Source organism: Lepidochelys kempii, chromosome 2, assembly GCF_965140285.1.
Source record: "Lepidochelys kempii isolate rLepKem1 chromosome 2, rLepKem1.hap1, whole genome shotgun sequence".
NCBI lineage: Eukaryota > Metazoa > Chordata > Testudines > Cheloniidae > Lepidochelys > Lepidochelys kempii.
Window position 1 is genome coordinate 60,611,747 of NC_136381.1, and position 13,391 is coordinate 60,625,137.

Genomic DNA, 13,391 nt, shown 5'->3' on the forward strand with positions numbered 1-13,391 from the left:
CTTTTTCTGCCTCTTTGATAATGTTATTCCCTTAATCCCTGCATTGGCTTCTGACCTCTTCCACATCAAATTCAAACTCTTCATCTTCAGGCATCTGCACAGGTCAGCTACTGCTCACAATTTGTCTCATCTGCTACTCCCTGGTCTGACAACTTGGTACGTCTAGCCACTTTCTCCCACAAATGAGTCGTCACCTTTTCTTGAGCCAATTACCTAGGGTCTAGTAATATCCTTCTTGAACCTGTGCCTCATTCAGCCTCACATTCCTCCTAAAAATTCCCTCCATTTATTAGCCTTTCAAGGCTGACTTATACTGCCAGATTTTCCCCTCTTCTAGTTAACCATATTATAGGATAAAAGTTTCTATAGTAAGAGATTTTGACTGTAGCCCATAGGGCTAGCCTGCTAGCTTGCTATATTATATATCCTGTTTTCTCTTTATTGGTTTGATTCTATTATTTTGGATTATATTTTTGTATTGAATAATTTCAGTAGACATTGCTCCATTATATTTGGCTGTAACGCAAAGAACCTACAGACCTGTATCCTGTATGATTAGCTAGAGCAAGTTAGCATGAGTGCTTGTAACCTTTGGCATAGGTAAATGGCCTACTGGTTACACTTTTAGACTTTGAAGAATTAAATGTGTTTACTAAAATTCTGAGACATACCAGTAACCACAATGTACACCACAAGAACATGGAAATAACGGTTCAGGCCAAAGGTAACAGGTTTCAGGAATGAGATATATATCACTAGCCTATAGAGTAAGTGTACCCGAAGACTTATGTGGGTGAGGAAATAAGATTTGGGCATGGAAGGTTGGGCACTGACATGAATATTGAGGATAGTGCCAAAACCCTCTAAGAGGGCAAACCACCATGTGGAGTTTCGTTCTTTTAGTTCCTATTTTGTTTAGCTACCAGCTTAGATTTTGCAGTATAGCTTAGATACTCTACATTTAAGCCTTCTCTCCACCATCTCAGCACTGAGGAACCTGGATGATTGGACTCATTTGGCATGCCAGAGACAAGGCTGGTCCTTTGTCTCCCATCACCAGGTCACCAAGAAAGGGTATAAGTATGCTAGCCTAAAGTAGCTTTTGTAAGGAATGATACCATAGGTACCCATAGAACTGTATTATTTCTTTTTGATTCTATGGTTTGGAGCTTTGATGACTTTTTCCTTTATTTTAATAAAAATCTCTAAAGCTTGGCTTTGTCCTCAACATGAGTGTTCTTGCCACACACCCCAAGAGTCCTTACGAATTATTGAACTCTCTACATTCTCTAATTCTGTGATCTGATTTCAGGATAAGAACCTGATTATCTCCTAGTCAGATCACTCGTGAGCCTATAATAAACCAGACCTCTATAAATCAGGTCAACAATAATTTTTTTTATTTACTTCCCAGGAAAATATTTTAATAAAATCTGAGTGCATATTCATGAATATTTTTGACGTGTTCACCCAATTCCAATAGTAATAATAAAATTGACAGACTATAAAGACCATCCTGAAGGTATTAAGAATTTCTCTTTTCTTCCTATTTATTACACAACAGAAATTAAAAAACAATGCAATGTAAAAGTTAAACATGACTTTTGTGGGGTTCCTATATCTCCATCTGCTTTAAATAGTGAATCATTCTAATTTAATATAGCGTGGTATTCAAGGCAATAGAACTATCAACAAGAAAATACAACCACTTCTGAGATTTCTATTAAAATCTAAGCACTGGAGTCAGTTTTCAACAAATGGATTCACTTATTTAACATCAATAATGGTTAAACAAGTTTTCAACCACTAGAGCATCATTCACCACTAAACAACATTTCTTTAGGTGGTAACCAAAGAGGGTTTGTGGGCTTCCTCAGCTACTTACCACAAAACCTAAATCTGACTCAAGAGACAAATATCCTCGTTTCTCCCTATTAAATATAGTCACTTAACTTCTGCTTATGTAGAAATATGAAGATTCACCTACTTACAACTGAAATTCTATTGAACACACTCATTTAAAGAGTACACTAATGGCCTAACAAAGAATGGACTTTCAACCAGCCACACAGAGCGCAAATATAAAACATTTTAAAACACTAAATAGAAAAACCATGAATAATTTTTTAATTGACTGACTCCTGTATTTTGTGCCTGATCATTGAAATACAGATCTGGGAGAAAGTTCAATTCACCTTTTGGCTTGAAATAATTTTTGTCTTAAAATGAAAAATATAAAAATGAGTTAGGGACCAATTTCTGTTCTTTCAGAATCAGACAAATAAAAGAGCAAAAGGGAGGTTAAGTAACTTTAAATTCGCTGATCAAACCTCATATTAGTTTCAGTCAGAAATAGAACTGCAGGCTGGCTAGTCTGTCTGTAAATATCTTGATCATTTGTGGAGACAACAAATGGCATGAAATTCAGAGGCACAGCACAAAACTTGCAGCCCAGGGGAAGGGACTTTGAAAGTTGCTTCAAGCCTGCTTTGTGCTCTCCTGATCCTGTGCTACTTGAGAGCTGGAGACACCAACATCACAACTTAGACAGGCTCTCAGGTCTGTATAAGTAACAGCAGCTTCCCCAGGCCACTGTCGGAAGACAGGATACTGGTCTAGATGGACCTTTGGTCTGACCCAGTATGGCCATTCTTATGTTCTTATGGTTTTTAAAGTTTATATTTATAAAGCATATCACAAATTATTTTTGTAGTCTGAAATTGAGCAGTTTCATCATGGGATGTCATGGAAATTAGCCAATAAAATGAAGCTGCTAAATGTACTCACAAAATAATTTTAACCTTGGACTGAAGCAATCTACAGCTGGCTTTGGTTCCCACAAAGAGATGCATGTTGCAATATTCCAGTGCATAGTTTTATAAATCCCTTAAGCTTCTCTTTTCCATTGCTTCTTTATCAAACAGTACACTCAAAAAGGCAGGTCCTGCAAAGTGCTGAGCATGTCCTGTGAAATGCACACTCACATTCTATCAGGCCTGTTATGCTCCCTTTGAACATTAGCGTTCCTATTGAATTCAGTGGGAACAGAATCAGGACCACTAACTACAATAGGTGTTGGAATCACTCGGCATCTTCATCTAAGGGTCCGAATTCCCCTGGTGCCCGTTACTCAGACAATACAATATTTGCTTTTGCTTCTCACGCTTCTGCTGGCACCTCTCCTTAGCTACCCCCTGAAATATTATTTCAATTAGGTATTCTCAGATTTTGTCATAGTGAGCTTCCCTAAACTAAGGAAAACAACAACATTGCATCTCTCCACAGTTTATTAAGACAACACAAATAACTAACTGAAAATCCTATCTTTTGCAATGATACAAGTAATAAAGTAGAAGGGCTTTGATCAATATAATTATAGTAAGAGTACAGGTGTGTTATCTTGCAGATCTGTTAAAAAGAGTACAAACTGCAGCAGCTAAAATTAAACTGCACAAACATTTTAGGTCATCATAATCCCCACTTGCCGTGCAACACCTCCCCCGACCCTCAGATCTCTGGGGCCCAAGGATGAAGAGAGATGGGCTCCTGGATGCTGGGCCTACAGGTAGGGAACAGGGGCCCCCTTTAGTGCATGTGGCCTATTAGGTGAAGGCAACCATCTGGAGCTCTGTGTAGGTCCAGTGCAGCAGGAAGTCGAAGGGGATGCTGAATTAGTAGCCAGGACTGACCACCACTATCACCAGCTGGAACTAGACGGTTACCATGGGGAAGGCAGTGCATCACCCCAAAAGAAACCGCACAGGGCCCCAGATCCTCCTGAGACCTGACCTAAACAGCCACAGGGACCCTGACCCCTGTTGGCTTTTCCCTGGGAATGGGAAGGAAGGGGACACCAAGGACCTCAGCAGAGTTCAGAGCCCACTTCACACAAGGACTGCTGCCTTGATGGGGGCACTGACTCAGAAATGGACAGCTTCAGAGGACCAGAAAGAGAACCCTTCTGGTAAGCCCAGTTCACCCAGCCCTACTGCCCAGGAACTAGCCGTAGTTCTGCAGTGAATGATGCGAATCCCCCAGGATATTGCAGGACAGGGCTGTGATGGGGGTGGGGACTGGGGAGAAGAAGGGGATCTACAACACCATTACTGCAGGGCAGGGCTGAGAAGAGGAGGCACATGGGGATGGAGGAGAGCCCTTAGGATAATGCAGGGAGTGCTTCAGCCAAAGGGAGGTACACCAGGGGAGATGGAGGAGCTCTGGATGAGCTAGACAGCAGCATAGGAATAAAATGGGGGGCATGAGAGGTCCTGTGATGTTGAGGGAGGGAAATGGGGAAGCAGGGGAGCTGCTGCACTGCAGCAGAGAGGGCCATGCTGGGGAGCATAGCCCTGGGTGGAGCAGAGTAGCACCTGAAAGCTGCTTTCCCTGGTATCCAGAGGTGAAAGTAAGCCGGTACGGTACAGTACGGTGTACCAGCAACAGCCGGTATGCCATGCCAGACCAGATCAGCTTCCCCAAGCTGGTGATTTAAAGGGCCCAGGGCTCCCTGCAGCGGCCGGAGCCCTGGGCCCTTTAAATAGCCACCCGAGCCCCGCTGCCGGAGCCCTGGGGTAGCGGTGGCAGGGCTTGGGTGGCGATTTAAAGGGCCCAGGGCTCCCTGCAGTGGCCGGAGCCCCAGGCCCTTTAAATCTCCCCTGAGCCCCAGGGCACCCAGCTGCCTCTGCAGCTAGTAGCTACAGGGGTGATTTAAAGGGCCCAGGGCTCCCAGCCGCCTCTACTGCAGCTGGAGCCCAGGGGCCTTTAAATCTGGATTAAAAGGGCCCGGTTATTTAAAGACCCCACCTCTTCAAATTGAGGTCATGCCCCCTGCTCAGGACTTCAGCATACCGGTAAATCCTTTAAGATACTTTCACCCCTGCTGGTACCCCTGGCCTCTGGTATGCCCCCATTCCTGCACTTCTCCATGGGTGCAGCCCTGGCTCCCTCTGCCCCTTCCCAGGCTGAGCAGATTTCAGGATTCACTCTGACACGCAGCACCACACTCTGGCCAAAAGACGGGCAACAGGCACCTCCCCTGATACAGGCCCACACCTCCCGAGACGTACCCCATAATTTGAGAATCTCTGATTTAAACTACTATCCATTAGTCTTGCTACTGAGATACAAACTGTGCTGGAATTTAGAAATTTCCTCTTGGCTACATGCTACTCTGCAGACCTTGCCTCATAGACCACATAAACCCATTATATCCTTCCTCCGCTCTCCCTCATTAGCTATGAGTTTATTGAGGGTTAGGTTTTTCTTACTGACCTTCAACAAATTTTCTTATATTCTGTGCAAGATTTTGGACACTGCTGGGAAGGTTCCAAGGATCTTGCTTGATGTGAAGTCGTAATCTCTTTGGACAGCAAAGTTTAGGTTCCATTTCCTGCTGAAACTCTAAGCAACGGCAAAAAATCTCTCTTTAGTTTAAACCTCAGAAATCCACTGTATTTCTTTCTAAACATTTAGAATAGTCTAAACATTAAGAAGTGCCTGCAATTTCCTGAAATTTTGTCTTGAGTGATGTTACCTGTACCTTTTCAGATAATTTAATTAACTAAATACCCATACAAAAAGTCAACATACATCAGTAATAAGTAATTTAAATAACACATGAATTCAACTACGTGTTTCACAGTTTAAGTGTTTTGTTAAACCTTTATCACATCCACTCAAGAATTCATATAATAGTGGACAATAAGCTGTAACAAAATTATCAGAAAAATAATCTTCCTTACTTAACACAGAAACTTTGGCTGTTTAACCTAGACTAGCCTTCAGATCACTAAAAGTATCCCTGATATTATTATGGTATATCTATATAAAGCTGCATTGTCACACAGAATATACAGCCTCCCTTTTTTTTATTCTCATTCTAAATCATCTTTGTGAAATGGATATCTTTTGGGGTATTTATATTGGATATTTCATATCTTGTACCTAGTTGCACATTTATAATTAAATAATATTTTCTGAAAGGTTTCTCATGGAAAATTTTGCGAGGCATTCAGTCTGAAAACAATGAAAAATATATGCCATCTGTGGGTCATACCAACCTTTCCCTATAAACAACTTTAAACGTTCTAAAAATGTAAATATTTGCTAGAAAGAAATCTCACTATGTCTGTATTAACTTCTGGGCAGACTCACTGCAGGGTCAGTGAGTGGAAGGGCATGATGCATCAGAGGGTCAGATAACAAGCTGGTGTATAAGGGTGTAGCTTCACTGGCTTCAGTGGAGCTATGCTGATTTATGAAAGCTAAGGATCTGATCAATGACCCTCTCTAATTAATGCATTTTATTTGTTGAAAGTTGAAAGCAGAAACCAAAGCATTTTATAGTAGCATTATTTCTGTTACCCACACAACATTCAGTTGTATTTCCCAATCTCCCATACAGTCTTTTTTCAAACTCAGTTCACCCAAAAAGCCTTTCAGTAGCAATTTTTAAAAGTGTATCAATCCTGCTAAATGGCTTTAATCCTGCAAAGACTTCACACACGTTTAAGTTTAGACTTAACACTTATGTATATGATTAACTTTGGACCTACACATATAGGAGCATGTTGTAGACCCAAAGTTAATCCTGTACATAACTCTCAGCAAGATCAGGGCCACAAACTGCACCTAGAATGATTTTAAATAATTAATATTTGGAATAAGAATTCACGCTGAAGTGTTGCTTATTATTTATGAAGTACCATTTTACAAGAAGAAAAATCCACAAAGATAGAAAAGGCCAGAAATAAATAGTTAAATATAATCAGAAAGTGCTTCAGTTGCTAGGACAGAAATCACATGAATCAGAAAAACACTTGTAATATGTTAACACTGTTTTTTGCTTCAAAGCCTCAGCAGTTTTATATTCAATTCACAGGCTGTAATTTCAGCTTAACTTTCAAGAACACCTAAATGCCTTATGCAAGGAAAGTGAAAATGGACCAGCTAAGAATAGTAATAGCTATGTAATAAAAATTTTGAATGGCAATTATTCCAGAACATAACATGAACAGAAAAGATTGGGTTGTTCTTTAACATCCAAATCAAATACTATATATTCATACAAATGTGCCCTGTATCTCTTTGTGCCACCTGTTGATTTTAGTAGTTAGCTTTAAATGTTACCTTGCAGGCCTCGACCTGGCGTGAAGAACTTGGTTTGTTCAAAGGCCCTCATTACAGCTGGTCCTTTCAGAAGATTGACAATTGAATCTACCTGTTAGGATCAAAGTTCTGTGAGTGGCTTGCCTTTTTCATAGCAATTTTAGAAAGATCTGCTCTGAATGAGAAAAAATGAATAGTGAAAAAATGATTACTTTATATTTGTTTGTAACTAATTTAAATGTTGGCTGTAGCTAACAACACAAGACTAGAAAATTTGTGAGGATAAATCTAAGGAACTGTTCTCTTCAGTAATTCTGGGTTAGTAGCCCAGGAAAGGATAAAGAATAAATACATATCATTCAAGTAAACAGTGGAAAGCAGAAGCAGAAAAAAAAACAACCCACTTGCTGCAGCCAGTTTTTCCCTGATGGTTTGAATATAGACCAATACTGTTAAGCAGTCTAAGAAAAAAAATCTCATACCTGACCAAAAAGATGCTCCAAACAGCTATGAAGTTTGTCCTGTTTATCATGAGAAATCCGAACACTTAAGGGAAGTTCATCACCTGTGTGTAAAATATTTTAAATAATAATTCAGGTCTCAGCATACTTTTCAAAATCATACAGATCTGGGCTACTCTGCTATGCACACAAGCTGATCCTTAAGCTTTTAGAACCTTCTCTATTTAGCTCTTTACACTAATCTGTGAGATTCTTTTGTATACTATTTTCATAATGTAGCAAAAGTAAACAACAATAACAAAATGGCATCTGTACAATAAATCACACACCACCCTTTGTGAAGTAGGTAACTATTGTATTATTTGTACTTTTGTATACACTAAGGACCAGAAACTTTAAGCAAAATGCCCAAGCCATATTGTAAAAGTTGGGAACAGAACCTAGGAATCAGGTGTCCCTGATCTGTGTTCCACCAACTAGACCACAGTTCTCTGAAAGAAAAATGCAAGATCGCTGAAATATCAGCTAGCTATTTATACCACCTAGACCAGAGTCACTGAATGCACTGACCTAACATTTTTATAAGGACCCTGCAAATATTTCACAATCTTAATGCTATTGCTAGTGAAATGGCTCTGATAGTTCAGTAGTTTTTAAAGAGGGATAAATATCGCATTAAAACTAAAAAGGAACTATCAAGTGGCAAATAGGTAAGAATTTGCATCTATGATTATTTAAATTAAATGTGTTCAACCTTGACATAGAATAGAACATTATGGTGAGTGTGCCTTTCTGCGGTCTTACTCTCCCCAGCATTTGTACACAGTGGTATTTTGTATTCAGAGTCTTGTTTCCTGTCTGAGACAGAACTCCCTTTTATGTAAAATTCCTCTTCTTTTGAGCAACATAATGCATTGCCCAGGCCAAAGTGGAAAGCTGGTTAAAATGAGTCTCTGACATCTTTTTCTAATCCACTATATTTTCAGCTGGATTGGAAAATTGGCTTTGTTATACAGAAAGGCTAAAAGTGCAACATACACTAAACAGAAGTGAAATGTTATACTCTTGCCACTTACCATGATGAAGACAGACATGCCTATGAATAAAACAAACAAGAACTATCTCCAGAGGAATGAACAGAGGAATTTGTAGAGTATTTTTTAATCTTACCTGAGTCCATTTCATCACTGTGAAAGTAAGAACTGCACTGGCTACTGCAAATGCTGGTGAATGAGGCAATGGAGTTCCTGTTGCTATTGCAATCACTTGAAAAACAAAACAAAATAGTATGTCATGATGTACATGTACTATATCAAAGCACAAAAAGTATAGTGCCTTTCCTTTTTCTTAAACTTTCCTCTCTTGCCGAGGTCTTTTACAATGCTCTACCCTTGACTTTAAGTTTATGACATCATACAAAATATGCAAGAACTACTATTTGTTTCTGATAAGACTCTGAAGGCTAGATTCTCAGAATAGATGCTTCAGTTGTCCCCACCTCATGTGTGTGAACAAGTAATTTCACATTGAAAATATACAATTCCACATATAAATCAAGTAACTTTTCATGCAGATGAGTGGCTGATTTTGGAAATGTGGCCTCAAATGTGTTAATTTCTCCACATTTAAATTCTGTACACCTACCTACCCCATAACTCTTATAAATGATGAAGCATGCTGGTTTAAGACTTGCAGACAGTATTCATAATTAGGTTATGAAAATAATTAAACTATTAAACAACAAGATTAAAATTGACAATTTTCTCCCTTTAACCAAACTATGGTATATGAGCTACTGGCAGTGCAATAGGATAAGTGCTGGTGGACTTCTGAACCTGCATAAAGCCCCAGTGACTTCTCTGGAACTCTCTGTGAGTACAAAAGTCTACTCATCTGAATCCAGTTGCAGGATCAGGATTCCTGTGTAAATAGAGTAGGGGGCAGGTGGTAGTGGTGGGGATTTTACTTCTCCCTGTATCTGATTATATGGAGACTTCTCTGCAGTAACAAAAATACCACATCACTGTACAGTCGTGATTTTTTTTTAATCCCAAATTTGTGTTTCTCTACAAGGAGTGAGAATGAATTCATCCATATCACACACAGGGGAAAAAATCTAAGATTTTGTTGTAAACATATTTCCAAATGGATTTGAACCCACAGGCTGTAACAGCAACCAAGTCAGCCATATCATCTAATCAGCAACGGAGTATTTGGTTTAAATGTAAGAGTTTTCAGGTGTTAAAGTAATTATCTAGCAGAGAGAGCCCACAATGTCCCATGAATGTAAGAGAAACTCATCATCAAGGTACCTCTCAATCAATTTCCTGCAATTACAGGGGCACTGGGCTTTGATGCATCTCAGTCCCTTATTCTCCGCCAGTGGCACATAATAGCTGAATCTCCTGAGAGCTGTAATACTTTGGTCTAATTCTGGCTGTTGGGGTTGGTATGGGGGTGGCTGAAGGGTGTTTGGCAGCTTGTGATACACAAGAGGTCAGACTAGATGGCCGGCCAGTCCCTCCCAGTTTTAAACTCTATGATTCTAAATTCTATTCTATAAAAGCATTTAGTTTAAAATGGCTGCAGAGTTCCAAATGCATGCCCTACTTCATATCATGCATGACAAAGTTCATAAAATGGGACTCCATTTTATATGATTATTATATTTATATATTGTTTACATATACATTAATAGTACAGAGAGGGAAGAGCATTTTTGGATGGTATGAGGGGTATATAATTTAGGGTGCTGTCCACTAAATGACTGAAACCATGTTGGTAACAAAATGTTTCTAGAATAGAGTCCCTAAGAGAAATGAGAATTTCTGGCTGGATATTAAGAAATATTTTCTGATGATGAGCTCTAACAGACTTTGGAAAAGTCTCCCAGGGGAGAATGGTGGAAAGCTCATCACTAGAGTCATTTAAAATGGGACTGAACAAAGCACAAAAAAATAAAACATGGGGGAAAATCAGATTTAACCACTTCTTAGCTATATATTTCTGCATAAGTATTGTATTGTAGTGTTTAATAGAAGTTTGCATAAGAACACAACCAATAAATGAAAATGTCCTACATTTCCCATAATGTCTGCTCTCACACAGAGACAGGGTGTGGTATTTTTTCTAACATTTCAATTGCATTTACAGTGATTTATTGGAATTTGCTGGTTGTTCATTTAACTACATTAGATAATATTTTTAAAAAATCCATTGTCATAAGTGACAGTTGCACTAATGATTGGTATTATGTGCATGGGAATCTGAGGGTTTTTTGTTTGTTTGTTTGGGGGGTAGTTTTTACACACATGTTAAAAAGATAACAGAAGGCTGGGATCAGACTAAAGCAGATGATCTAAGAAGCATTTAGTTCCTTCCACTTCAGACACCAAACTGAAATTCACACCAGCCATGCTGCAGTAATCAAATCTTAGCTCATGAAATTGGTCTTCAAAATAACAAAGAGTGCTGCTACTATTCCACCATTCTTAGAGACTTTTTTACTTTTTGACCCTAGTAATATAGAAATAATTTTGTTTTAATTGCAAAGTGAAGTTAAACTGAATATACATCAAGTGCATTTACATAATCCATTCTTCATTCTAAGTACTGGAAAATGTCCACAGTTGCTATGAATACTGCTTCCTTTTCAAAGTATTATATATTTTAATTCCATAGTAAAGCTTTTATTATTGTTAGTACTAGAGATAGGATGATCCAGCAATTTTTAGACTGGGATGTTACCAGAGTTAAATGTTGGGGTTCAGATTTGTATTCAGGTCTTTAACTGTGATTGAGATTAGATCTGGCATCTGACTCAAAATGACAAACATTTTGGGGTTTGTTTGGGCCTAATTCCACTACAGAACACCATAGCCAAAACTGTCTGTTTCTATGTTCTGCAGCAGACTGAATCAGAACCTGGCAAATGGATCCATTTCTGGATCCTGTTCTGGCTATGATCCTCTTGGGATATTCAGATCCAGAGTTCTGGTAAAGGTCCATCTCTAGTTATTATTACAGGAAAAGACTTGTATTACAGTAGAAAGTAATCCATCTTGATTACTAAAATATAAAATTCTCCCTTTACAAGAAGTAATAACCATTGTATTCTGATATTCTTTACAGCCATTTTGAAAATCTACAATGCTGCACCTTATGCTGCTATATCCGACGGATTGAAATAAAAAAGGTTATTAGTAAAATCACCTGTATGAATCCCTGTTGCTGATGGTGTCATGACCAGAATCTTCCTGCTCATCACCTGCTACATTGAAACAGACCCTTTTCCCATTCCTTTCTCCCTTTTCATTGTCACTGTCTGCTGGTATTAAGGGCTCGGGTGTTTTACGTTCTGATTTGGGAGAATAGGTTATTGAAGAGAGAAGGCTGCAATGTGACAAAATTAATCGGGATGAAGGCATTTTTTCAAAAGTAAGCTGATGATAATTATCATTGTCGTCCAACATGCAACACTACATTTCTCTGTTGTTCTTTTCCATTATTTTGTTCCCTATGAAAAGGCCACAAAACCTGTTTTTTAATTCCGACTCGTGTCCATTGTAAAATTATAGCCAACTAAAGCAAAAATAAATAAATAAATAAAAGACACTACTGTAAAAAACAACAACAAAAGTTTAATGAGTCAAAATCATGCTTCAATCAAAGCAACACAACAGCAATACAAAACAGTAAGTCTTGCAATAAACCAATTATTCTTCTTGGGGAAAAAAAGTTACCATAGTATATCCTTGAACTTTTGGTGACTAATTATAAACATAAACCATACAGTTGCACATGCAAAACTAGGAAATGAACTGCAGGAAACATTTCTCTGTGCAAAAACAGGTAATTACTTACTAAATGGTTATGGTACCCAATTTACTACCTTTCATGTGTCATTCCACCCTATTCTAATAAAAGGTTCTGGGAAATTTTATTTTAAAGTCCGTACCTTCATCAACATTCCAAATGACCACACCACCATAACTGGTCAAATAAAGTGATGTGTCACTTGATTTGCCATAACCAATTAGGTAGTGCTGTGCTATCATGTTTATGGAGAGCACCTCTCTGAATCATACCGTTATTAATTTGATTACAGCAGAACCCCATTTATCTTATCTAATTGGGACCAGGGCCAAATTGGATAAATAAAAAATTCAGATAGTCTGGAGAATGAGAAAGTGCAAGGCTGCAACGTCATCTAGCAGCCAGAGGAGAGATCGCTCACTTGTGGACCTGTGTGCACTGGTCGTTCGGTTAATACAGAGAGCCAGATAGTGGAGAGTCAGATAAACAGGGTTCTATTGTACTTATCCACAAGCCTCTATGTAGAGCACCATTTGAAACTTGATGTGATCAATTGACACCCAAAAGCTGTGGAAATTTTTACACCTGAACATGTACAAATACCACAATGAATGTCATACTACTATATAGTTATTCATCTTCATCCTGTGAAACAAATGTTCTAATAGACTTTCTGAAAGAAAAAACTAATATATGCAATGTTATTTTAATTCCAGTTACTGGAAATCAAAAGTGCAAAGGAAGATTAACATTAATTACATTTGAACAAAAAATTAGATGCAGCATTATACTTCTGCAACAAGTCCTTTCTAGATATCTTTTAAATTAGCAGTTGCCGGGCTATGTTCAAAAATAGTTTAAAAACTTTGAATTGTATCCCTATACTATACTGTGGTTGTTAAGTAACAGCTGTCACCACGGTTGGCTTGGTAGTGTTGGCAAGTGCTCTGCTTCTAACCCAAGATCAAATATATTTCAAGGACACAAGTGTAGGTGATATCATATCTT

General features: G+C 38.5%; 1 protein-coding gene across 4 annotated transcripts in view; it reads right to left on the reverse strand.

Moving 5' to 3' along the window:
* The window catches only part of PREX2 (phosphatidylinositol-3,4,5-trisphosphate dependent Rac exchange factor 2), a 317,368-nt gene that overhangs the window by 120,429 nt on the left and 183,548 nt on the right, over window positions 1-13,391 (reverse strand). For all 4 annotated transcript variants that reach the window (XM_073330905.1, XM_073330906.1, XM_073330908.1 and 1 more), the window contains 5 exons: window positions 11,781-11,960; window positions 8,739-8,833; window positions 7,590-7,672; window positions 7,129-7,219; window positions 5,272-5,400 (listed from right to left, as the gene is read on the reverse strand). In XM_073330905.1, the coding sequence (XP_073187006.1) occupies window positions 5,272-5,400; window positions 7,129-7,219; window positions 7,590-7,672; window positions 8,739-8,833; window positions 11,781-11,960 (578 nt within the window). The remainder of the gene's footprint in view (window positions 1-5,271; window positions 5,401-7,128; window positions 7,220-7,589; window positions 7,673-8,738; window positions 8,834-11,780; window positions 11,961-13,391) is intronic.